Source organism: Zonotrichia albicollis, chromosome 9 (genome assembly GCF_047830755.1).
Source record: "Zonotrichia albicollis isolate bZonAlb1 chromosome 9, bZonAlb1.hap1, whole genome shotgun sequence".
NCBI classification, from domain to species: Eukaryota; Metazoa; Chordata; class Aves; order Passeriformes; family Passerellidae; genus Zonotrichia; species Zonotrichia albicollis.
This window is the reverse complement of record NC_133827.1, coordinates 27,472,188-27,499,941: the sequence shown is the minus strand read 5'-3', so window position 1 is coordinate 27,499,941 and position 27,754 is coordinate 27,472,188. Positions and strand designations below refer to the sequence as shown.

The window sequence follows — 27,754 nt, the reverse complement described above, 5'->3', positions numbered from 1 at the left end:
AGCATCTCAGTTGAAATGAATCACACTTCCACAAAACAGTATTAACTGGAACATTTTGGTGCTGTCTTTCAGAAGCCCATTCTCCCGCTTTGCAGTGACGTGTGCAGCTGCAGGAGGCAGGTGACACTCCTTCCTCCAGCAGCCCGTGCCGGCCCTCTGCTGTGCCCACGGGACACTGCTGGAAGGGTTGGTGGGATCACTGAGAAGGGACATCTGAAGGTTAGATGTTGCATTTAAGGCATGGAGATGACAGGGAACCCCACAAACTGGCCCTATACTTGTTTATACACAGGGATAGCCTCAGGGATATATATGGAAGCAAGAGTCTTATTTACCTACTCCTCTCAAACTCAAAGTATTTACGGGGAGTTGCTCTATTGTTTGTGTCCAGGCATTATTCCAGGATGAGGAGGGAAACTGTCTACATGTCCTTGTGTTGAGAAGAACTGTATTTCTAAAAGACAGGAGTTGCAGACCCACCAGGAGGTGGGCATTTCTACACAGGATTTCTGTTTCATGAGAACAATTTTCTTTAGACCAATGCACCTGAAGAGTTCACCAGGCCACTGACATGGGGATTTATGCAGTTTGGAAGACTGGCTATAATAAGTTCCACTGAACTTTTAATAAATGTCTCAGAGATATATAAATCGGGAATACTTCTCACACCTCTACTTAGACTTAACAGCTATTATCGTAACTACAAAACTGAATATGGAAAGGAAAAGAGTAGTTTAAACTCCTGAATATGTTTTCTAAAGGCTGAGTTACAGAAAAGCATGGCAGAACTCAAATGTACTTCGGCACACCCAAGCCCATGAAACACTTCCCAACTTCACTTTAGGATACACAAGATTACAATTAGCTCCTGTATAAACACATTACTTTTGTAAAAAAAAAAAAAAAAAAGAAATGCAATGTATGGTTTCTGCAGCAAAAATTCCTTCTACACGATACACCATGAACCTACTTATTACTTTTTCTTCAAACAATTCTGATTCAAAACCAGGACTGTGAAATAGTTCAGTGATGACTTTCTTGTACTATTAAGTAGAAGGGTTTGAGCTGGCCATTTTTCTTTCTCTCTATGCTAGAGTCTGTTGTGGCAAAAGTATTTTGGGTGTTCCAAATTAAATCTGTATTATTGCAAATACTAGTTTTTCTGTGTTATTTTTTCTTTTGCATATACTGACACACATTTAGATGAAGAAATTTGACCTTACTGATACGTTTCCCCATTCAATAAATCTTTATCTTCTCCAATATATATTTTTCTTCTCTTTTGCACAATTGTCACTCAGAGTATAACTTCTGTAGTTACATTTTGTGTATTTTTCACTTTGCTTCCTTCTGAGCCAAGGAAATGTGGATTTTCCAAAAGTTTAGTGCTTTCATTGCAAAACTGTTCTTTTCTATCTTGTGTGCCTGGACTTTTGAATAGATGTTTCTTCTGGTGCATTCCCAGAGCGGCTGCAGTCTTGCAAATTTTGGGGCACTGAAAGCAAGCGTATCCTTTTCCATTATGTTCACGTACGTGCCTTTGCTCATGGTTCCTTTTGGTAGAAAGATACAAGAAGCTCTGAAAGCAAAACTGACAGTGGTAGCGTTTTTCTCCAGTATGAATTCTTTCATGTATTTTGAGTGTTTCATTTAAAGTGAATGCCTTATTACAGTATTGGCAGACAAAATCTTTGACACCCAGGTGAATACGTTCGTGTTTCTGTAAATTACCAGGAACTGAGAAACACTTACCACAGGTTTTGCAAGTGTAGGGCTTTTCCCCAGTGTGACACCTCATGTGCATTTTTAAAGTGGATGGACTTTGAAAATGTTTTTGGCATAACTCACAAATGTAAGGCTTTGAAGCAGCTACATGCCAGTGTACATGTTCTTGAGCTTCTCCTGTGGAAGACTGGTCTCTTTCACAGAGCTCACAGTGAAGATTAGGCATTTCTGTGTTATCCTCCTGGCTGACCACCTTTTCCTCAGGAGCATTCCTGAGTGCATACTCTCGACTGCACGTGTTGTGGCTTTCCATACCAGTGCTCTTGCTTCCGTGCTTTTTCCTCCACTTGGTCTTTTTCATTTTTCTTAGCTGTTTGGATTTCTTTTTTGGTTTATAGTTATAATAAGGTCTCCAGGGTTTATCACTGGAGTCCTGGTCACTAACATCATCACACATTTCTGTCAGTTCCAGGCATTCTGAGCTGTAGAGTCTAGACGGGCTTTTTTCTTTTACCTCCGTTTCTGGTTCTTCAGTGAGATTGTTCTGTTTGGACTCGTGTTTGGATTTTCGGCCCCTTTTACAAAACAGCTTAGATCCCAATATATGTCTTTTTACAATGGCTTCATTACCGATTTTTACTGTTATCTGACAAAGAGGTGCGACATTGCTGTCAGCAGATGTTCCAGGTAAGGCAGGCTTTGCAATGTATGTTTCAGTTTTACTGGACTCTTGGACAGTATTTGTAGTTTTGCTACATGAACCTTCAGATCCTGTCATGTGCTGCGTATCCTCAGTTGCTTCTGCTCTGTTGTACAGCAGTGTTTTCTTTTTATCCTTAATAGGTTTTGATTTTGTAATGCACTTCCCATAATTATCTGACCCATACTTACAGTCATCACTTACTGACTGACTAGGCAGGTTATTTGAAGATTCTGTCTTACTGTTTTCTATGGAAGTGACTGTTTTACTGTGCATTATTACTGAAGAAACTCTGCTACTGTGCATTATAACAGAGGGTGCAGAACTGCTGTAACTGATGACAGAGGTTGAATTTTCATTCACATTACCTAAAGACACAACTGAGGAATCACACTCCTGTGAACCTGAGTCATTCACAGCAGTGGAAACTCTTTTTTCAGCTGGGAAAAAGTCCCTCTGCAGGTCAGAATTTAAGATACCTACTCCTCCAGAGAAAGAATTCTGAGTATTTGTGGAAGATGCCGCATTATTACCTGAAGATGTATCCAAGGCCAGAGTTCTGTTGTTTGATATTATACTACGTTGAAAATTCAGCGGTGGTAGCTCAGAGCTAATAGAGCTGGGAATGAAACAGTTAGTAGAAGCAGTTTCATTAGCCTGGGTACTCGTTGGAACATTTTCATAGGAAGAATTTCGATAGGATTTATAAGGCAGTCGCCTGCATTTCATAGGCAAGAGTCGATACAGTTTGTATGGGTACATATTTGGTTTTAATCCCCCGTTGGCTGTCTTTTTATTTACTGACAGGCGATGGTCAATTGCATGGAAAGACTTCTGGTGATTTTTCAGTATGTAGTAAGTCATGAAGGTCTCCAGACAGAAAATGCACTGGTAGCGCCTCTCTCCAGTGTGCCAGATCTCGTGTCGGGTGCGGTACTCAGCTAACGCGAAGACTTTATTGCAGTAGTGACAAGGGTACGTTCTCCTCCAGGAATGCACATTTGCATGTCTGCGAAGGCTGGACAAGGTGACGTAACTACGCTTGCAAACAACGCAAGTGTATAATATCTGCCCATCAACGACTTTAACCAAATGATCCGTTTCTGGTAAAGTGCAGTTTGCATTAGAACAATCAGTGATGCTGTTTTCAGACAAAGGAGGCTCTGTGTTCGCACAGGAGCTTCCATTCCGTCCCTCTGTAGCAGTGCAGTTATCTGCAAAATTTTGTTCATTTCCATTGTGAGCTGATAAGTTACTTGATCTCATGCAGACTTGTTCATGACTTTCTAGTATATTTAAATTTGCAAACTGTTTGCTGCAGTATTTGCATATGAAAGTTTCCTGATGATCCGAGTGGAGCTGAAGGTGAGCAGTGAGTAACACCCGGTCATTGAATGATTTTGCACAATAGTTACAACTGTAAACAGGTGGAGTGACTGTCGCCTCAGATGCAGAGACATTAGCAGAAGTGTTTCCCTCTTCTCTGGATACATGTAAATCTCCTGTTTTATTCTGAGATTTTGGAAAGGAAGTAATTGTCTGATCACCAACTGCTTCGTGCTGGGCTTCTGCAGCACTTAGAGTGGAGGCTGGTACTTTGGCTACAGCCAAACCAGTACCCTGGGGCTTAAAGGCTGACTTAGAAGTACTACCTGCTTGTTTTCCCTGCTGAATGACTGGGGTGGCTTGGTGATTTTCATAGCGGTCCTCACCCACCTGGTATGAAGGGCTGCTGTCCTGGTCAACAAAAGGTGCTCCTTGTGAAGTATCTCCTCCAGAAGACACTGCATAGGAGTGTTCAGCCAAGGTACTGGCTGGCTCAGCATCTTTGCACACATCGCTTCTGTCAAGGCCGATACTGGGAGCTTGTATGGTGTCAGATACCTTTTTAAAGCTGGCCCTCAAATCAAGGGGAGAAAACAAATTGTTTTCTGTTTCAAAAATTGAGAATGCATTTGTAATTCGTGGTCCATTTGTCACAGCAGAGTCTTCATGTCGCTTTTCATGTTTTTCCTCTTTGACGGTCCCTTTTTCATTGACACAATATGAATAGGGACAGGGGGAGCTTGAAAAGTTTACATCTGTAAGATCTTCTAGAAATGATATTCCCAGTTTTTTCCCTGCAGCTGCAAGGTCCGTTACAGTTTCCTGCCTCTTAACAACTACTGTGGAACTGTAGATGTAATTCAGTATCTCTGTAAACACTTCAGCTTTGAGATCATCTAACTCCAGTACATGACCTGAAATACAGATAGTACGACTCCAAAAAATGTTTTTGAAATAAAGGCTTGAAGCTGCCAGCACATTACTATGCGCTTTAAATTTGGTGTCTTCCACAATTATGGTGACATCGCATAAAATACCCCGAATGCGCTGTTCATTTAAAATGGACAGTACAGTGTCACTGTGGAAGTCGTCCTTGAGGTCCTTTGAATGGGACATGACTGTCATCTGCAAGAGAAAAAAAGTAAATTAGAAGGCATTTTTAATCCATTTCAGTTATACATTAAGTTTATAGTCTATTATTTTTATATATTTTTTAGTTTATTAACTTTTAAAGTTTAGGAATGAATAAAATTTTGTCATAATATTTCAAGTTTAAGTCATACATTCTCTGGTGCCAACACTACTGCAGGAAATGTCTGTCCAGATCAAGGAGGCAGGAGCACCAGTAGCTCCTCAGCAGAAGGCAGAGGATCCCTCTCACTCCCCCCGGCTTGAAGCTGCTGTCCATCCTGAGCCTTTCACTGAGAATTCACCGATGCCTTTTGCTATGCCAGCGGGTGCAGCTGCTCAGGGTCACCCCGAAGGACTCCCTGAAGGCTGGATGGGATTCCCCAGCATGCCAGGGGGGCACCTGGCACAGCTCAAGGGGGAGGCTGGGGTTGTGTGCAGAGGAGGACTTTGATTCCGGGCTGTTTGTCAGACACCGACTTCGCAGCACAGCTGCATCTGACCTCCCTACTGAGCTCATATCTAAATCACAGCAAGAGAGTCTCAGTTTCAGGGTAAGCAAATGAATGCACAAGGAACACAATTTGGTAGACAACAGTGAAGTACCTATAATACTGTTTATGTGAACAGATTTTTTTTTGAATAGTGATTAAATTCCCTCAATAATTTACACTACTTTAAATTGACTGAAAAGTTCTGAGTAAAACAAGTAGAAAATAATGGAATAACAAGTAGAAAATAAGAGTTTATTCAGTTATAGTTCATACGTAGTGTTCACATTTTATAATTAGATAGTATGTTCTTAATTTCTTTCAAATAGTAAGATTTAATTGCAGTAATAAGTGCCATTAAATAACTGCTAATATATAATAATTAGGTTTAATGCTGAAAAAACTGTTTCGATTAGCCAGACTGTTACTGTATGAATATACTGGTTCATTCAATTGAGAAAAAAATGCAAAATATGAATGAAAAATATTCTAGAAAAAATGGATTAATTTGCCAGTTGAATTTGAATTTTGACAATTTTTGCCAACTGAATTTTGTATGTGGTGAAAATCGGTTTTCACCAGATGTTTTTTCTCAAATTCAGATCTGTAGCACATAATGAGGTTTACTCCTTTTTTCTCCATGTGTGGAGTAGTATTTTGAACTAATACTGTCCCTTTCTGACTTCAAGTCATGAAGAAATAGTTGTCCCTACAGAAAAAAAAAAATCACACTTCTTAAAGACCCTTTTCTTTAAACTTGTGGAAATTAAATGCACCTTAAAGAATATTACTGACAGAAATTTTGCAAGACAGGCTAAAATATTACAACACTGTAAGTCAGGATTTACCTTCTAAATACTTCATCTGCTGCTCCAAACTTTAATGTTCAGCTTTAAAAATTTTACTCTGACTTTTACCCTCAAATACTTCATGTTAAGAATGACAATATATAAGATAGGTTTGATCCAAATGGCAAAATAAAGGTTTAACCCATATTCACTAAGCAAACAGCAATGGCCATTTAGAACACATTGGCTCATTCACCCAAAATGCTGGTGTTATGAATGAAGTTCTATATGTCTAATTTAATAATCAACAAAATTGAATTTAGCAGCAATTTTAATTGAACAGCAATTTTATATAAATGAATACAATCAAGTACATTAAATATAATCAAGCATATAAAAAATATTTGGCAGTGATTAATTAACTATGACTAAGGTTTATATAAGCATAAGCAAAACTGATCGGGGCATGGGGAGGGCTCCTCACCCTCCCTCACGTACAAAACAAAGAAATCCAAACTACACTTCTCTACTGTATGGTAATACATGCTCATTAATATTTTCCAGGAATTTTGACTCCTGAAATCTACATCACTACACTGCATAGCACATGCTCCACTGGCTGCTAGGGGGTCTGTTGGCTTTTTGGTGGTCTTTTCAGAGAAAAGCTCACCATCTTCCTCACTGTCCTCTGAATAACCTTACAGGCTGTACATGCACACTAAGCTTTGTGTTATGTAAGTAAGCAATATGCTCCAAATAAGCCATATTATTTCATAGATAAAACCACTACTTAGATTTCATACCTGGAATCATCCCAACTTTGCTCATCCCAAGGCTGATTCTGTTTTCTGGAATCGTCCCAACTTTGTTCATCCCAAGGCCGATTCTGTTTTGGGATCTTGCTTATCTCAGTATTACATCCTGTATCCTGTTTTTCACATGGACCATTTGCAAAGGGGCCCATCTGCTTTGTAACACTAATCACATATACTTTTCCTTTATTATTTTATATCAATTATTTTCTAAAATATTGATATAGTTACGATTTAATTAGCATGAATCATATCCATTTATCACACTGGGAAGTAATCTGTTCTGGAAAATAGGCCTTTCATCATAAAGTTAAGTAATACAAGTCATACACACTCTTGCTCTAACTCATCTAACTACACTCAGAACACTTTTATCACAAATCCACAAACTACATCCCTGCAAATCAAATTACACAAAAAGTAGCAACAACAACTCCGTGAAGACAAACCAAACGTACTATGAACAAGATTGTAATTTGGTACATTACAGATGAAGCTTGGAAGTAAAATTTTTACCTTGCAGCATGGCCACTGCTTCTATCAGGAAAGGTGTTGTCTTTGCAATTAGTCAAAATTTCTAATAGACTTTGATGGCTGAGAATTTTCAATGCACAGAATTCAGAACAAAACTGTGATTCACAAAAAATACCTCTGATGTTTCCCATGATATGCCGTGGATGTCAAGAAACAAATTCATCAATATAATGGTGATAGAAACATACATGAATATTATTTTGATTATTTGATCACTCTCAGCAGCTGTAAATCTAGATGCAATGTTTTGTGCCTTGAAATGTTAAAATCATAGTTTATAATGGGTTTGTTTATGACACTAATTTGGCTTACACTAAGTGATATTTACTCATTTAGAATGGCAACCTGAAATTCACAGTGGTTACATACAGTTATGTGCTTTGGCTGAGTATCTGAAAATTCACATGTAACTGTAGATAGTTTCTAGCATATGGAGTCTACAGAAAGCATACTGACAATTCTTTTCTTCCAGCAAGCAGCCACTATTCCATAATTGATTCCTTTTTCTCATTGACAATGTCTGAGATTACATCTGACTGGCTCATGTGATGTGGTATTAGAAACCAACTATCAGACATCAAAAACATTTCACAACAGGAGCTATTGATAGGGTTATTTCCTGAGTATAGGAAATAAATGATGTCAGCTCTACCTCCCAATGAACTGCCCCACAGGAACTTGCCTGTGTTTTTTTTGTTTCTTTATTGGAGACAGCTGGTTTTAGTTCAAAGACACATCATCTGACAGACTGACTGCTAAGTGTATCAGGCAGCTAATGCCATGCTGAGAGGCATACAAACCCAAGTGGGTTTAGTACAAGTCTTATTATTCAACTAATTATCTTAAAATTTATCTTCCTAAGGACAAAAGTGAGTATTTTAAATTTCTACTTGCCATGTACGTAGACTGACAGCTTTTGCAGTCCTGGACAATTTTGTATGCTCAGTAAAATATAAACTAGATTCCTTGTGTCAACATTGTAGAAATGATCATTTGCTATTTAGCCATTTAATTTTTTCTTTCTGCGTGCAAAACCATAAGATACATACCTCATTGGAAAGTTACACATAAAAATTCCAGAGCAAATCAGTCTTCAGAGCCAACACTTTTTCCTTCTTCATCTCAAACTACACATCCTCAAACCATTTATTCATGTCTGTAATGATTCTCTACTGGCTTCTATTTCACCTGTCTTGCTTCTTGCATTTGGAAAAACCTGTCTGAAATGCTATAAAATCAAAATGCCCTACTTAGCACACAAATATAAATGGAGTATTTTAGGAATTTTTCTACATTCCACTTGCAGTTCATCCTGTAAAATGAAAACCTGCTCTTCACTTTCCAAGGGAGCACTACCAAGAACCAATATACACGGAGATCAAACTCTTCAGACGTGTTACTATTAAATATTTTTCATTAAAACACTGGAAGGTCCATTCAGAATGTAACTACTCTTCAGTATGGTTTTTGTAATAGAGTTACAGAAGAAAATTCAGTGTTATTTGTAAATTTTTCCCAAAACATATATAAATAGGATTTGGCCTATTAAAGGGCAACTAAACTCCTCAGCCAACTAATCCCTTTTCCCCACAAATCTGTATGTTAATTTCATACTTTTTACTCTCAATCCAGACATAAATAATTTCTTAGGAATCTCAACAGTACCTCTGTAGCATTACCTAATGGTCTTTAGTACACCTATGAATAACTTCAGGTTCAGAACAAGAGAATTTTTGATTGGGGGTTACAGTACTATTTGCAGATTTTCTGCAAAAACAGTAACAGACTTAACCTGTCCTTAGAAGTTGTTAGAATCACTTGGAAAAATCAGATTTAAATATTAATCTGAAACTTAAGTGTAATGATCAGTAGGTTTATTAAATTATAACAGTACCTTTTCTGACATCAACAGAACAGCACTCCACAACAGCAGTCACAAATAAAAATAAGTAGTATTAAAAGTTAATGTCAAGATTAGAGATTGATGCATCCAAACACAAATTTGACTACATTCACAGATGACACTGCTAATTATAAATACATAAGCCAGCTCTACATGGACAGAGCTGAGAGTAGAAGCTACTGTTAATTTTTATATTAACATTACTCAGAAGTCAACAAAGAGTTCAGGATAAGTTTTACTGGCCTATGAATACAATTTTTTTACTACCACAGAGAACTATTACAATCTAGAAATATTCTTTTAACTTCTGCTTATCTTTTGAAATCCACTGTCAGGCGAGTGTACCCCATTACATATGAGATTATTCTATTCCACTTCAGTCAGCTAAATTTGAAAGACAAGCTAGTGGGATAACAAAAAAACTCCAAAGCATTAGGGGCAGTTGCTTGTACCCAGGCAAAATCAAAACCAGCAAGATAAAAGATGAACTGTAGTAAGAATTCTCCCTGTTTTCTTACTCCATGAATTTCTACTGGGTTTTCAAAGTGTTAGTATATTCTGGTACTAACCAACAGGACACCACAGAAATATGTTCATCCCCTATCTTCCCTATGTTCGGTTTCAGCCCACTCTGTAAGGGCACTCTGAAGTCTCTGCTTTGTTTCCAGCTGGCTTAGCTGAGGAGGAACATTCACCTGTATCTTAAGCCTCCTTAAGGATGCAGGTTTTGTTCTAGAGCTGAAATGGAGGCATCACCAACAAACAAAAACCCCCAAACAAGTACATCCACCCCTTACACACACATCGCCCCAGCTCTGACCCTTGCTTACCTGGAAACTTACTGTCCAACCATCACTGCTACGGCGACTGCCCAGTTTTTTATGGAATCATTTCACCAGTCCTTTGTCGGCAGCAGGGCTGCCTGGATCAGGGCGCTGCAGCCTCCCTGCAACCTTGGGCATGCAGGGCCGTGTTCACGGTGTCTAATAATGTTAATGATGTCTAATGACTTTCAATAGCTCGCAGGAGCGAGTAGCTTAGCGCTCATTCTACAGAGCTACATGTTACTTCTTCAACTGCATTGAGAGACCTTCTCTTTGGACTCTCGCTGCTCACATCCTTCCTTCCCTGCTGCTATAGAAGATCATTACTTTAAATGTTTTTTTGCGTTTTCCTCTTTTAATTCGACAGCTGGGGGGGGCTGGGGTGATGGAATGTAGCCCAAGAGTATGTCAGTGCTAACAGACCTCTGATGGGTCGCGACGAAGCATTCCTGCAGAGCGGGGATCTTCCCCACTACTGGCATCCCGACCTCAATTCCCTCACTCCCCGCTTTACGCTTCCCATGACCTCTCCCACCGCACGAATAGCCCGCGCGGCCTCGGCAGCGCCACGCTCGGACACGCAGGACGAGTCGGTGCCCGGGCGCTCCGGGGCTGCTCCGTTCCCGTTCCGTTCCCACCGCCGCGGCCCTTCCCGCCGCGGGTGGCCTCCCCTGGCCCCGGGGCCTCCTCTCCCGCCCCCGGCCCGGCCCGGCCGTCGCTGCCCGCGGGGGGGCGCTGCCCCCGCGCAGTGCCGGCCGGCCCGTCCCGCGCCGCGCGGTGCGGGCTTTGCGCTGCGCAGCCTCGGGAACGCGGGGCCCGCGGGCGGCTCTGCCGTCGCCTCCCCGTCCCGCGCCGGCTGCGCGCACGCACTGCGGGGCCCCGGTGCGGCGCGGCGGCCTCGCGCTGCCTGTGCGTCTGCGAGCGGCCCCCGCGCGGGCCCCGCACCGCGCCCGCTGATGGCGGAGCCGCGGTGCCCGCGCGGCCCCTCCCGCGGGAGCCGCCACTGACCTGCCGCCGCTCCGTCCCCGCCGGCACAGCCTCGGCCCGCGCGCAGTAGCGCCCCGTCCCCGCGCCATTAACACCGCGCCCGCGGGCTCTCCGCGGGCGGCAGGCGGGCGGTGGCTGCGGCCGGGACCGCGATCCCGGCCCGGCGACGGCCGGACGGCGCGGCCGCCATTTTGCTGTGCCGATCCCGGCAATGGGATTGCCCGAGGTCTGCCGGGCAGGGCCGGGCCCGCGCCCTCCGCCGCGCGTGTTCCCTGTCCTCCCTCCGCAGCGAGCGCGCCGCGCTCAGCCAGCTCGGCCAGCGGGGGCCTGGGCCGCTCCGCCGAGCTGCTCGCAGGCAATCGGTAAATTCAGAGCGACGAGGAAACGCGGCGCTCCCAGAACCCAGCGCCTGCTCCACGGCCATCAGTGCAGTGCTCTGCACGTCCCTGAGAATTCCTCCTGGATCTAACACAGGACTTCATTGCCTGACTCTCCTTCCAGGCCTTTCGGCCAGCAAGAAACAGAAAGGGTCTCTGAGCATAGACAGCTCTGTGCTACCTTCTGCCACTTCCCTCCAGAAAGCATAGATCAAACATATCCTTGAAAAAAAATACCTGAAATAAATTACATTGAAATAGTAAATAATAGTAACATTTACCCTTTTCATTATCTGATTATCTTTTTTAAAAGCATATATAGAAACTCAACATGAGGAATTTTGTTTTAAGCAGTATTCTTACTCTTAATTTAGATTTCTTGATATTTTTACTGCCTCAGGAAACAAGCACAACATTACCATTAGTGCTTCATAAGCGGTAACAAACGCTCCCTTAGAACTTGATTTCATCTGTCCAGATGCTCAACACATTCAGTACAGTTCTCCCAGATACTGTCTGTCTCAGCCTCTCACTGCAAATGCTCAGCAAAGTCTGTTTTCTCAGAACTCGGAATCATAAAGCTTAGAGAAAAACTGGGCTTTGAAGCACGTGAAAAACATTGTTAGGTAAATTAACAGTTTGGTTTTTGTCTTAAAGCTTGCTTTTGTCCAAGGCTAACCTATGTTTATTTTTACAAAGTATTCTGTATAAGGCTTCAGAGACAGAACCTTTATTTTCAAATCTTAAACCTATGCATTAAAAGCCCTGAACAATAGGAAATTATTAATTTTAGCAAAAAAAAAAAATCAAGAAGCATGAACTATTTAATCATTGTCACACTTGATGGGCCTGGAAGTTAGAATTTTGGTAGAGCCTCTTCATGATAAATGCTGCTTATCATTGCAGGAAACTGCTTAATATCAACATAATGTACAAATTCTATTATAAAGAAGGGAGGTCTTTCTTTTTTCCCCCAATTCTGTCTTGGAATTATCAATGCTTTCCCAGTTGGTTAAAAGCTGTGGAAAGAAATTTTTTCCTGTCAGGAAATTGTCACAATTTCAGTGACTTATACACACCTTTTTCACTAACTTACACAGTCCACATTAAAAGTTAATCTTAGAAACACTGAACATTTCTGTGAAGAGTTTAATTCCCTCTCTAATTCTGGATCACTGGAATTTTTACCTATAACTCACCTACTGGAGCTATGAACATGTTTTTAGCTTAGGGCTCTCTGCCACTGAAAAACAATTTCTTTAATCTCATGGCAAATTGAGTGATGAGATGACCAGTAGCTGCTCACCAGCAGCTGTGGGAATGGGAACAAATAATTGAAGAACACATTGGTTTTGGCAAAGGGAGAGCGTGTCCCAGCATTTTGCCAACATTCATTTTTATTCCAACCTACATAATGGATAAGCAAAGTTTCATACCTACATGTAGGTTGCTTTTAATCTTGAATTTTGCCTATTGCTTATTTGCTTGTTTTTTAAAATTTATTACTGTTTTAGATATATATCTACATAATCATATGTATTAATGAAGATTTTTGACACAAGTGCCATAAAAAGTATTTGTGACAAATGTGTTGTCAGTAACAATACAATAAAATGGATTAAATTAAACCTGTTGTAATCCCTTAAAGGAAATAAATGCCTTACTGAACAAGCATCTTGAAACAAATTTAAAGAAGATTAAGTTATTAATTCCCCCTAAATCTTAATTAAAATTGATTATTTTAAAATGTTTTGAAACTCAGATGCATAACCATCATTTGTATAACTGATATGTCCAACTTAGAGACAATAATTTATTTGTACTTAAACATTGGCTGCTCTGGCAGTCTACAATATCTATAGATAATATAGATATATTAGTCTATAATATCTATAGACAATATAATAGATATGGAGAACAAAAAAAAAATCAAGTTTTCTCTCTCCTTTTTTTAAAGGGTGTTTAAAAGGCAACTTTAGCTCATCCACTAAAAAAAGAATCATCCTTTCTGTGACTAGTAGTGTAATTGAAGGTACTAATTTCCATGTATACATATATATACACACACACACACATACACACACACACACATTATATGTATATACATATTTATATACATAACTTGAGCTATTGGGAATTCACAGTCTCATCAGCTCATTGTGTGTTAAAAATATTCTTCAGAAAAAGTAATTCTTTCTCTAAGGCTGTCTTGGCATCATCCAAGGTTTTACATAATCATTGTAATGTTTCATGGAAAACCAACTGCAAGCAAAGCAAATGGAGGCACTGGTGCTGCAGCTAGAGCTGTGAATGCCCTGCAGTGATATCTGGGAGAAGATGGACAAGATCCATGTGCTCTGCAGCCCTGAGTCCAGGGTGTAATCCCCAACAATAACGATGTACTTTGGAAACAGTGAGCTTGCTAGAGTATATGTACCAATTCCTATTAAACATAAATGATTGTGCATGACAACACACAAATACTGTGTTCCTTTTAGAAGGAAGTCCAAGGAGTTTAGCATTGGATTATTTCTCATATGGTAAATCTGCAAGATCTAGAGAAAATTTTCAGCAAATCTCTTTAAAATGTATAAAACATTTTCAAGGTTACTGAAATGGTGGTGTTGGGATGCTTTGCTGAAGTCTGATAATCTCACTTCTGCAAGTTGTGGCATATGGTATCCTTTCTGTAAGAGTATTTAATGAAAAATGTGCCAATATTCCTCTCTAGACTAGCAGTTTCAGTTCTTAAGCAACAGCAGAAAACAACATATAGAGCATTACTCAGTCTTGCAAATTCCTCATAAGCAACAGGAGTTTGGCCAGGATTTGACTGGTTTCTGTCTCGGTGCCTAGACCAGCCTATCCAAGAGAAAAATGCTAGGATAGACTGTCATCTTCAGTGCTCTCCCTTCTGAGGTGGGAGCATCCAGGGGTGCTGCTGAGAGGGAAACAGCTCCTCTGGACCCTCGGGCAGGCCAGCCCTTCACCCAGGAGGGGGCACAGCAAAGACCCAGCAGCCCAGAGTGACTTCAGCTCCCCTTTGTGGCCCATGAGCAAGGGAAGGAGTTCATGTGCAGCCCTCTTGCTCTTATTCAGCATCAGGTGGAGGGAGAAAGGACCCAGTTACAGCACCTGCAGTAGCCCCCTGCCCTTTCAGGTTTGGTGGAAAGGAGAGAAACTTGGGACAACTTGCCTGGCTTTCAAACTGTGTGAGCTGTGCACGTGCACCAAACTCAATCTTTCTCCAAGAAATGCTGCCTTCTTAAAATTTAGCTATGGCCTAATCAGAGTCCCCTTAACACTAAACAGGACATATACAAGCAAGCAATTTTTAAAGGTGTAACTACATACTTTTCTCTTTTCTAAAAAAACAAATGAAGCAATGACAATAACATAAATCCAAATTCTTCTCTTGCACAAAATACAAAAGCTTATATTGTACTACTACTAAGAATCAGCTGAATTGACATCTTGCTATCTCTGAACAATCTTATTATTATATTCCATTTAAGTCTTTTTTTATGTGCTGCTGGCAAGCTGTTTTCTAGCTGCCTACACTTGCAGGACATATCAGTCCTTAGCTAACAGAGGGCAGTTGCAAACATGAAGCCATGTTTACAGGCAGAATGACAACAACAGACATTCTTCTGTTGATGACTGTTGTCAAATGTAGTGATTAATATATTTGAATAGCTTGGAACAAAAGAAGCAAACTAAACATTTAGGTTTTGTTCATTCAGAACAATTACTATGTGGTATTCTGTTGCCTGTTCTGTTATCAGAAAGGTAAAATAAAAGTAGTTGACTTCAGCCTCTATTTTCCAGTTTCCAGAGGAAGCATCATTTGAATATGGGAGCCAGCATCCACAATGCAGCTCAGGGCTGCTGTTCTGGGTGAGGTATGTGGGGGCCAGGCCAATGCATCAGTTCTTGCCCTTTACTGCAGCTGATATGGCAAATCAGAATGGACTGGGAACAGAGTTCAGTCTGCACCTGCAAACACCTCGTTCAGTTGGTCTGCCAGCTGGCTGGACACAGCGCTTTTGGAAACCAGAGCTGGTCTTCAAGCTGTTAATTTGCCACCACTAGCCTCCAGTATTCCTTAACATTTTGCAAAATATTTTTGGTTTTGCTGTTGTTTTGATAAACCAAAACCAACCAAGGGATAGCTATTCTCTCAGTCATCACTGCAATGTGGCCAATATTATGACAACTTAGTGAACACTCGAGAAATTCATATGCTCTTAAATATTCTTATGCTCCATTTTGTGCTGACCAAAGGGGCCCAGCCCAAGCCCTACTCCTCCTTTTCCATCCTACTGCATGATTCCAAACTAAAGGCTGAAGCAGGACCTCTGCTCATGCAGTGGAGAGTAACTGTAACAAAAGCAGACAGCACTGGCAGTACAAAGAAAACTGTGGTGGCTCCAGCTCTGCTTTGTGCTGCTTGCTCTGCCACCAATGTGAACTGCTCAGATCTGAGCTCTGCTCAGGTGGGGGACAACAGCAACAACAACAGCAACAACTATTACTACTACTGCTGCTGCTGCTACTGCTACTGCTACTGCTACTGCTACTGCTACTGCTACTGCTACTGCTACTGCTACTACTAAAACCCCAACAGTTGGCTTGCCTCTCCATAATAATTTCCCAAACTCTTATTCACTCAGGAGCCTTAATAGTAAGTGGCATGTGATAGTACATATCCACATTGTTTATGGTTCAGGATCATGAAAAGTTTCCTGTGGCAGCGTTTAAACTATCTGAAACTAATACTAGATTCTGGTATTGATTCTCATCTTGGCTGTTGAGAGTAAGGGAAATGTTGAAAATTGTCAGCGTAATTTCCTAAATCTGATTGCTATGTATGAAGTCTACTCTCTTAGTAAGCACTCCAAAAAAGTAAATGGGAATATTTTCATTGATTTCAAGGCAAATTTAATGAGGGTGCTTGTCACCTAAGCAACTTCTCAGGTTACACCCACTGAATTTAAACCCAAGATTTGCAGATTTCCATTTTCCTCATATTTTTAACTAATAGGATTTTAGATTTTTTCTTTAAAATATATAATTTGGCATAACCCAAAGTGTTGGATATACTTGTCATTTTATATATAAATTAATACTTCAAGAAGAAAGGCCAAAAATAACTTGTACATGAACTTGTTGAAGTCAGTAGACAAACTGACTTCAGAACTGATCTTATTTATCTAAGCTTTATTTTAATCCGCACTTGCACAGAAAGTGTAAGTGCTGCCTAAATGCTACATCCAGATATTATTCCAATGATCAAGTGTGATTTTGACTTCCTTAACTGTTTCTTGACCCCTGCCTTCTCCTGTTGTCTGGCAGAAGACAACACCTGGGTCATATCTCTTTGCCTGCCTATGTTAGCTAGAACCAGTGTGCTACAAGCAACACCAGCTTCATTCTTATTTAGTGCCTCCAGTTTGTTACTCTGTAAAGCAATGTGATCATGCTTGCTTCTGAATGCTGGTGCAAGATTCAAATGGAGAGTGCCTGAGCATTTCTGAAAGACACCTTTACCCATGATTTCCATCAGCACTTATAGCAGTGCTGTAAGTATTCACAATCCTAGAGGAAGGTTTCCATTTGCAGGCCAAGCCTACCATGCCAGTTTTATCCAGCTATTCCAAGTCAAATTAAAAGTGCAGTAATAAAAAGTCACAAGAGATATTTTCATTGAAAGCATGAGGGGTTTTGTTAAAATCTTTGAGTATTAGGAAACTACACTGGGCCATGCCCAGAAATCTTTTTATATGGTGATTTTCAAGATGCATGCATTATTGTGAGCACATGGTATGTAAATGCATTGGGCTGCTTAATAAGTATTCACTGACACACATCTGCAGCTTTGCTAATGTACCTTTTATTCCTATGTGGTTGTCAAGGAAACAGGTTATGGCCCAGTATTCTGTCTCAAATGTACTGAGCAAGTGTTCTAAGATAATTTACTTAAAATAGATACAACTTGGGTTTTGTAGCTCATTGCTTCTGTAAATGCAGGTAACATGAATTTATCTAATTGTAATGTTTCACTGGTTAGTTTAAACCAACAATGCCATTTTATTGCCTCTGAAAATCCTTTACATTTTCTGTAAAGGAACACATAACATTGCATATTAAAAGTAAATTTAATTACAGAAGACATTTTGAGATATTCTAGGAATTGAAGAGGGCTTTTTGACTTGGGATTGTGGTATTGTGTTTTTCTGGGTTTTCTAGAAATTTGATTCCTTACTGTACATTTTGCCTGGTGACCTTAATTACTTCAGTTTAAAGATAACCACAGCGAGAATGGCTCTGGTGCAACAAAGCATTTTCTACCAAAATTTGTGCAAATATTGCCACTGAAATCACTGGGACTTCTCCCTTTCTTATACCCTTTGGTACCAAGAACCACATTAAAAATTAATGAATTAGTCAGAATTTCACCGATTCATTCATTCAATACAAGTATAACTTAAATCTGAAGCACAGATACCAGGCATACTTATACTAACCAAGATTATTATTGGACATTCACAATAAGAAAAAATGAAACTGCTAATATTTGAAAAAGCTGTGCAAAATGTGAACTGTTATTTTGAAATGTCCTTTGTGATTATCACAATACTATACCTGAATCTACAAACTGCTCTTTCCAGCTCATGAATCAAGAGGCTTTTTTGTGTCCCTGATTAAAGTCATGTATAAAGGTAGAGATTCTAGGAACTATACCCAGCTTAACCAACACAACAGTGTCAGAAACAGGCACTGGCACTGAGAGTTCCTCTGCCTCTCCTGCGTGGCATGGGTTTGTAATGAACACTCGTGACTGGGATCCAGAGCTAACATTCTGGCATGCTCAGGAGCTTTGTGTGCATACCAAAATGTTTGGTTTGTGCAGATCACTGGAGGCTGTAACAACCTGTTTCAAAAACTATTCTGTCTGATTTTGTTTGTCCAGTCTCTATGGAAATAGAAATCCGGTAGGAACTGGAAAATTCCAACAATACTGACATGCAAATAGAGCAATGTGGTACCATAGTGAGAACAAATCTTAAATTGTTGTAATAAACTAGAAATTATCAGAAAGTATACGCAGGTAATGTAGTGGTGATGGTGTTAAATAATTTAGCTCTATTTCTATGTGAAATTACCCCATAAACTTACCCACCTAAAATCAGGTTGTTCTTCTGTTAGAGTCTTTTAAAAGTGGTATTGACAGGTTTTTTCAGCAAAACCATCTCAGTAATTTGGTGGACTGTGTGGCTACAGTGTATCAGCCTGCGAAGGGAAAAATCCAAATTTAATGACTGAATTATTAGACGAGTACTAATTCCCACATACATTGCGTAATTCATCAGAATTTTCCCTGGGGTGCTGTAGGGCTCCAAATCAACATCTGGGAATTTTAGAACACGCCAGCAATAAACCAGTAGCATTAACCAAACTTCTGCTGCATTGTTTTATTATGGTTTAATCTGTGTTGTGCAGACTGGACATAATGACATGTTCTAGACAGAAATGTAAGGAGGTTTTCAAGTTTAAAGTAATTATTTTGAAAGACATTTTCTTTCTCTTCTTTCTCTTCCACCACTTTTCTTTTGATCTCTTGTCACAGATATCACCACAGGATCTGTGATAATGACATTTCTACGCAGCTCTTGTTCTCTGGAATACACTTCCTGTATTTCTCTGCTTAAATGATTATTCATCACTGTCAAACATCCTGATTTTATTATTATGTATCAAACATACTAAAAAGCTTTTCCTGTAACAGTATAAAGATCATGCGGAACCGGGTTTTGTTTCTAAGATACTGAAAAAAATGAAATTATTCAATAGAGAAATTGCAAAATCATGCCGATAAGGCCTTGTGACTCAGCTGACAGGCATTCATACAGCAGCAAGTAGGGAGCAGCAATTAAGAATGCATAGCTCCATCCTCCATTTGCAAACACACTGTATGCTCTTAGCAATAACATTGTACAGGAAATACAGGATCCATTACTTTGGCTTGAAAAGGTAAGAAGGTGAGTTAATTTTTTGTTGTTGTTGTTGGTTTAGCCTATGTTAATTGGTTGGTTTAGTATATGTTAATTTGAATAAGAAGTCTGTAGCTCACACTTGCCCTTAACAAAGGCCAGAATGAAAAAAAATGCAGTAAGCCATTATTATTGCCTCAAATTCCAATAAAGGCATATTCATAAATGACCAAAATATGATAAATGGGAAGCTTAAGCATCATGTTTGGAGGAATCCAACAGTTAAGGATCTTACCAAAGCTAAAGATTTCCCAAATTTGATAATGCCAGAATTCAAATACAATATTATCCATAATAAAGCCCTTTTAATACTTAGTGAAGCAATTTATGTGAAAAAGCACAACAGACACTACCTCAAAAGGGTTAATTGGTACCTATTCATTACTACCAGAATCTGTTTAATAGTCTGACAAATATTATCTGAACATAGCTAGTTTCCCACTGAGGGACCTGCAGTTTCAAATTCAAATGAAGTTTAGAGGCAGAAGTAACCTTAATTAGAAAGACCATTGAAAAACAAGTAGGACAGTGTCCAAGTGATTTTTTTTGTTTGTTTGATTTCATTTTTACTCATGCTTTGTTTATATTTCCTGTTAGGCAGAAATGGAATTTGCATGGATAGAGGAAAAAATTCCAATTATAAAAAGGGTGGTTCAGTATCAACAATTAGACTTCTGTGATAAAACTAAACACTCCCTCCCCCAACCCACAAACAAAATAAACCCAAAAACCCTAACAGGCCCCACTGACAGTAGCATTTGCAGGCTGTGCTGGAGGTGGGAAAAACTGCACCTGCTCCTCCATGCCCTGGTTAGCCCTCTTAGCAAAAGAATAAAATGGATGAAGTTTACAGAAGATTTTTTATGGCACCTCTGTCAGCAACATTCTGACACTCTGCATTAGCTGGATGTAAGTGCCACTGAAATACATGCAGCAACCCACGTATGGCAGTCAAAACTGGAAACAGCTTGCTAATTACTGGACTCCTCCTAAATAAAGAAATCCGTTTCTATCGCTAGAAGAAATTACCGTTCGTGGCTGCCAATGAGTTTTTCTGGACTCATGAAAGCACTTGAGTTCAGTTATATTCATTACAAGAGGACTTGCACCCCTTAACAAACAGCAAATCTGCCAATGGATTTAAAAGAACCATAGGGAAATGTGCTCATGTAATGGAGCTACTTTTTGAAAATGCCTTGAGTGGATATGTTTAGACACAAAGATATAATAAAAACAGTTTATTGCTAAGTGCCTCATCTTTTCTAAAGATAAGTATCAGAGGCAATAAATAGATTAGACATGTCATTTGCTCAGCATTTCCTTTAAAAATAACCACACAAGAATAAACAAAGAAATTTACTTTCTTACTACATTTAATGGTGCCCTCTATATTAACATTTTAGACAGGAAAATAATCAGCAGAAGCAAGCTACTGGAGATAAATCAAATTACAAAAATGCAGGCTTTAATACGTCACTTGAGAGATGCTGTCTGTTACGTTTTCAGTTCTGCTTCTTTAGGTGGAACAGAGGAATACTGGAGTGCATGAAATTATTCTTATAATTATGAATCTAATGGTTTGATTGTCATCATTTAGGATTTGCCTATTATGACACATGACAACTCATATTCCTGAACAGTTATACTCTGCTCATTTGGAATTCACTGAACTGGTATATTTAGAAGTAAATGAGAATTAGTTTAATATTACTCATAATGTCAGGACTATTATTGATAATTGGCTGTGCTTCTAAATACCTCCTCTGCATTCACTTTCAGTGCTGAGTCTTCTTCCACACAAAATATACTCATTTTAAAGTCAACGACATGAAAGGAAAATGGCTTCCCTGCTGCAAAAGTCTCATTGCAGTAGTGAGAATTTCTCAAGTCACGTACAAAGGGCATCGACGAGGAGATACACTACGTTATAAGCTCAGTGGAGACATTCAGTACCATCTGATCTGTGTGGGCAGTTACCTGTGGTATACATAACATTTAATTTCACTGGCATGGTAAAAAATATTAGCTAAAAATAGAAATAAAGAATTATAATACTTAAATTTTGCAAAATCTACAAGGTCTGCAAAATACCGCAGACCACAAGTGAGCTTATTCTCTAAAGGCTTGTTTCAGTTCTGACTGGAGTTCTTTTGCAGTATGCTTAAACACAGTTCTTTACCTGAACTTCAGACTGGGTCCACTATTTAAAGAAAGGTTTATTAGCATTACTGTGGCGGAATTCAGCAAAGCTGAAGAAAGGTTTAAACCTTCTGATTCTCTACATTTGTCAGCTGCTAAATGTTTTAGTCATATTTTTATACTTGTGATGATAATAAAACTATTATTTTATATACACACAGTACAAACCTTGACCTACATGCAAGACTGGGCTAAATTAAAAAGAAGCCAGGGTACGTTTCTGGGAGCAACCAATGCAAACCAGAAATAAACCAGGTTTTTGTGTGTACAGCTTTATAAACATGGCATCATTTAAGAACTGATAGCCGTATGGAAACACAAAGTGAGATCACATTCTGAGTTAGAACTAAGAAGAAAAAACTGTGACATTTCCATTTGCATTGTGATATTGCTACTAAAGAGAATAACATCTTTCTACATCTCTACCATTGAACCTTTTTAAAGGATTTGGTTGCCAAGGAAACTGGTTCTGGCCCAGTATTAATTTGAAAGAAATATATTATATGAGTTGGTGTAAGTAATACAGTACTCATAATTATTGTTATTCTTTATGCTCAAATTCCAGGTTTTTTACTTAAGGCTGTTAAGTTTTTATTTAATAATTTTTTGTGTGTGTGAAGTAAAACACATTTCAGTGAACTGATACTCAGTTTAAGCTGACAGGGCCATTTATATCAATCTCTCTCTTTAAAGTTCTCCTACCTTTAAATAACAAGAAATGCTGCAGTTTTATGTTTGTAGCCAATACTGAAAATATAAGCATTAAAGCATATTATTCTTTAATTAATATTTCGCACAAAACACAAAACCGCTTATCACAGAATTTAAATATTTTTCTTTTTTCTAATCTTCCTCAATTTTTATTTCTGTCTTTTAGCTGCAAGTTTAGTAATGCTTATAGTCAGCTTTAAAATGTAATGGAATCAATAAGGTTTTCAAAAATTCTTTTGTTGCATAAGCGTTGCCACGCCCTTAGTACATATGATTATTTTAACAGACATGATTGCTCCACTTTCACAATAGATTTAAAAAAAACAGATAAGAGTAATTGCCATGCCAACATGTGAAGACTACAATTTAATATAGATTGTTTTCATTAACAGTTTAGTGCATTTTAAAACTGAAAGCTACATTCCAAAACCCATTTCATGTTCTTGCAACACTGACCAAGAAAACAGTAAAACATGCAAATCTCAACCTACCTGCATGTACCACTTAGAGCAGTGTTAACATGGCAATGCACCCAGCCATTTTTATGTAAAGCGATGGAGATAAGTTCTGTTCATGGTCTTCTTGATAATTTTTTAGAAGCAGTTGTCAAAATTCAGATGGGAGCAGCTTGAATAGACCGTGAGCAGGAGAACTGAGTTTATCAACAGGGAAAGCAGGAGTGGGAAAAAAAAGTCCTCATCCAAGGTTTTCTGAAACTGCAAAACAAGGTTGGCTTTTTTTTTTTCTCCTCCTCAGAGGGTTCAAAGCTTGAAGCTGACCACTGCAAAGGCCACTTGTCACATTTACTGAAAATCAACCTATTGATATCACAGCTGAAAATATAAACTCGACAACCAAAGCCCATTGCACAACGTGGACTGCGTAAGAGTTAAAAATAGATTTGACGTGCCTCCTACCTGCATAATAAATATGTAAGTTTCAAGTGCTTTAATTCGATATTCACATTAATTAACAATACAATATACATTATTTAAACTACAGTAAATGCAAGAAGAAAAAGGGTGACACCATCTGGAAGCACAGTTTGCTTTTTTTTTTTTCCTTTCCAAGGGCTAATAATGTAGTTTGAATGTGATGACAAGCTAACAGCTCACTACATTGCAAATGAAAAAAGAATTCTTAAGGTGATGCTCAAATATCTAAGCCTGTAATGAAGCACAAACCAGTCTTCACTACTGCATGACATGGCACACAGACCATTTACATACTCACATTTGAGATACTAGGCACAGTATAATGAATTCAATACACAGCATGCACACAGCACAAGCAACGTTAATCCTGCCTGCCATTTTAGGCTTGCAGGAGTAAGATACATACTGCAGCACAGCTCTGGTAAGGGAGGAGGTAGGGGACAGCTCACCTTAAATGCAGTATCTGATTAATGTTGTAAGTGACATTGCGTATCAGCTACAGAGTCTTGGTTCAACTGGGTGGGAGGGAACAAAGAAAATTGTCATCAACTGGTGATGCAAGATGAGCTCCAGTCACTAACACTGTTAGCAAACTCCAAATTCTACAATGATACGGTAGTAGGCATTTCAAACTCTTATCAAAATCTGCTTGTGCAATGGCTGAGTCGCCTGCCGAGGAAAACAAAACAGTCTTCTTGCTTATTGGAGAAACGCTGCATCCACTACAGCAACATCCTCTCGATGCAGAAAGATTGCACGTCACACATATTAAATCCTGAATGCATTTGCTGTGCTTTCTTAATTTTTAAGTTCCAGTATTAAAAAATAAAACTAAAAGCCAATGATAGCAGAAATAATATAGCTAAAGGTCTAATGTGCAGACAAATAAAACATTTCTTTTTCTCTCCTCTCTGTTTTCTCTCTTTTACAGTCCATCAAAATCCTGAGCAGTATTGACAAACCACACGAGCACCGGGTCTGACTGCATGATCAGCTGTCTGTGTCTACGCTACACCCTGTTAACCACAAGCAGTGTTAGAGCTAAATATATCTGCAATGCAGAAACAGTAGGTGCTATGTGGTACACAATTCTGATTAGTTTTAAGATATTTTTCTATCCTCAGATATAACAAATAAAACAAAATTTGCTGCTGATCTCTCTCGAGCATGGTATCTGTCAGACTTACAGAACATAAAAGCTATCCTAAGTACACTGACCTAGATAACACTAAGACTTAAGCAGCGTGCAAGCATACTCACTGTCAAAGCAAGGAAAACGAAACAATGATTGTCTAATCAAACTGAAAGCAACAACTCGCTAGCACAGTATAAATTCCAAAATGCTACGTACTGTATATGCACATCTCATGTTATTGGAAGACGCAAAGCTCCTTTGTTTTTTTTTTCTCGGCGGCTTTTCTTAGCTACGGTTGCACAATGACATTCTGACATCATGGAGGTCAATGCAGATACTAAAGTGCTGTCGTCTTGAAGAAAAAAAATTGAAATATAAAACCATAGCTGCAAAGATAATAATAATAATAATGATGATAATTAAAAATTTCACATCACCTACTTAATGTATTTCTATTACCCTCTGAGATTAATAGCACGTATGTTGTTCAGTCGCATACGTTAAATTGGTATCACCCTCTGCAGAGACTGCAAGAGTAATTGTGGGAATTAGATTTTTGTAAATGTCAAAAAAGGGTTATCATCTGGAAAACTTAAAAATACAGCAGAATATTTTGCATGTTTAATGAAAAATATGCAAAGAGAAAAGCATCAAAAACTGCCAATCTGATTTTTTTTTTAAATGCCTAATAAGCAAAACTGGTGCTATTTTCATTATCACTCTGTCTCCAGAAGGAGAATGAGAGAACCATGCTGCAGTTTACTGTAACCTGAGTTACCTTCCCAGAAGGCTAAACCATCAGATGAGGTAAAACAAACCATAAGATATACCTTTTTAGAGAGCAAAATCCCCCCCACTATGTTGGTGACTTCTCTCAGCTCTTTATCTCTACCTGCAAATACCACAAGATGATATCCAGCACAAAACAGAACTGTGAAGATTATTGTGTTAGCTCTAAAAATATTCTACTGAAAGATTTCTTTAGGTAGCCATTGTTTACCATATGTATAAGTAAATCTAGATGGCTTCTGACCAATTGCAGAAATAAACAGCTCCTTGTGAGGCCAGATTTGTCCAGAGAAGCGCTAGCTTTAATTTGACCTGCCAGTACGGCTGAGGAAGAAAGCAGCCAAATTTTCAAACACATATTTTTTCCCTAGAAACCTGTGTACATGATGACTTTTTTTTTTTCAATAAAAGAAACTCTTTTTAAAAGGGAAGAATAATACCAAGTATTGTCTAAATCAGAAAATGTTGCACAGCAAAAACTAGGCTGCTGTACATATGTATTCACTTCTTTTCAAAAAATAGACAATCTTATTTTGCTTTTTTCTGCCGTTTTATTATTTTTTTAATGATTAAATAGGTATCTGTTTAATTAGGAGGTTTTTCTTTGGGAAATTATTTGGCATTTTGCTCTCTTTCATTTTAAAGGCTGGGAATGAGTTGTTCCTAACAGTCAGTGCTTTAAAATATTCAGAATCCCCTTCCATAAATAGCACATCTGTCACAGAAAGGGAATCCAGCCAACAGAAAGGCAGATCAGACCAGCAAAAACAACTGCTATTCCAATGCATGATTACAAAATAAGTTTGGATTTTAGCAAGCCTTTATTTAGATTTTTTGTTTGTTTTGAGGTTTTCAGATTTTGAGCTGTCTGATTATATAGATGCCACCAAATATCAAATTTAGGAATGTTAAATATGGATTAATTTTGAGGTTTTTTTATGTTCATCTCTTAGTCAAATCTATATTGTCATGTTAGTTTAAAACCATGGCAAAGTTCCCATAGATTTCAAGAACAGAAGACTTGGGCTATATGGAGCAGTTTGTTAAAGTATATTATTATTATTTCAGAAGCAAGTGGTAGTTTTATTTAAAGACAATTATTTCCAGCAAAAGACTGATTTCAGTGGAGTCTCACAATACATATATCTGTTCCTGCATTCTTGAAGTCAGCATTGTCATTCGCCCAGATGAGCAGTGCTCTGGGACAGACACAACAAGGTGATTTGGGTTGTGTGATTTTGGAAACATTAAAACCTGCTGGAAGTAAACACAGCAGAGGAATAAACATCTCACAGTGAACAGGGAAGTGAGCTTGTCCAAATCTTTATGCGTATCTCTTGCCTAAATGGGCCATTTTCAGTGCTTAGTAATAGTTTTGCAGGCTTAGATTTGCAATGATTTTGCTTCAGATTCAACATCATTTCAGCTCAGAAATCAGTCTCTAAGTCCTTATACAATTGATCAATACATGCCATAGTAAATAAATAAATTTTTTAAATTGCACTTGTATGTTGCACAAAGTAAGTCCATTTTTTCAAGGTTTACATATATTAACACTGTACGCTACTTCTCAGTCAGCAACTTGGTTTAAGTCTGTGCCAAAACTGTTATAGTCCCAAGGCACTGTCTCACTTGATTCCTTACTTCAAAATTGCCTGTGTCTGCAGGGTCAGGGCTACCTCTGCCCATGCTATAAGCTTGTGTTGGTTCTGGATTCAATCAGCTTAAAGTGAGCCTATTTCAAGTATCCACACTGGATCTCACAGGCTATTTGTGTTGCAGCCTTTCCCACTTTCAAGCATCCTACTTGTAAACATGCTTCCTCTCCCTTTATTTATCACCACTCGAGCACAGTATCATCTTATCTCTCCTCACATACTATGGCTTATCAAAACTGGTGAGGAATGAAGAATTTCAACATTACTTTATATTGAGCATCCTCCTCATGGTATATGGCTTTTTAGAGGAAATGCCCTAGTCCTCCACATTGATCATTTGGCAAAAGGAGGTAGAGTGTGGAAAGAAAGACTCACTTGAAGTCCCTAAAACTGTTCTGATTTTTGTCTCAAAGTATTGCCACACCTTGTCTTCCTACGAAGGAAATTCTAAGGGCAGTCTGATAGTCTGGGAACTCTGCCAAGCACTAACCTTGTAGCAGTAAATATCTGGAGGAAGACTGGAGAATTCTGAGAAAAAAGTAACAAACACTTTTAATGTGATATGGATTAGCTCACTTCTGTCTTTGTTTGACAGTGGCCCAAGCTGGACCAAGGGACTAAACTGTGCCTCCAGCTATATAAAAGACATGCTGCATGTTTTCTATATAGCTGGAGTGT

At 38.9% G+C, this 27,754-nt stretch overlaps 1 protein-coding gene and 1 long non-coding RNA gene across 9 annotated transcripts; one reads left to right on the top strand and one right to left on the bottom strand.

Annotated features, from left to right (window-relative positions):
* Nucleotides 1-894: 894 nt before the first annotated feature.
* Nucleotides 895-24,981, bottom strand: ZBTB38 (zinc finger and BTB domain containing 38). Of its 8 annotated transcripts, XM_026794956.2 has the most exons (5): nt 24,846-24,981; nt 23,944-24,009; nt 23,051-23,275; nt 18,779-18,888; nt 895-4,876 (listed from the first exon to the last, which is right to left on the bottom strand). In XM_026794956.2, exon 5 carries the CDS (start codon nt 4,874-4,876, stop codon nt 1,298-1,300), a length of 3,579 nt encoding a protein of 1,192 aa, XP_026650757.2. In that variant the 5' UTR covers nt 18,779-18,888; nt 23,051-23,275; nt 23,944-24,009; nt 24,846-24,981; the 3' UTR covers nt 895-1,297. The 8 variants fall into 8 exon arrangements, with proteins under 8 accessions (XP_026650757.2, XP_074403205.1, XP_074403207.1 ...); XM_074547104.1 differs by lacking the exon at nt 18,779-18,888; XM_074547106.1 differs by lacking the exon at nt 23,051-23,275.
* Nucleotides 19,378-24,852, top strand: LOC141730145 (uncharacterized). Its single transcript, XR_012581629.1, has 3 exons — nt 19,378-19,637; nt 23,316-23,491; nt 24,426-24,852. It is a non-coding gene; the product is annotated as an uncharacterized LOC141730145 (long non-coding RNA).
* Nucleotides 24,982-27,754: the final 2,773 nt, after the last annotated feature.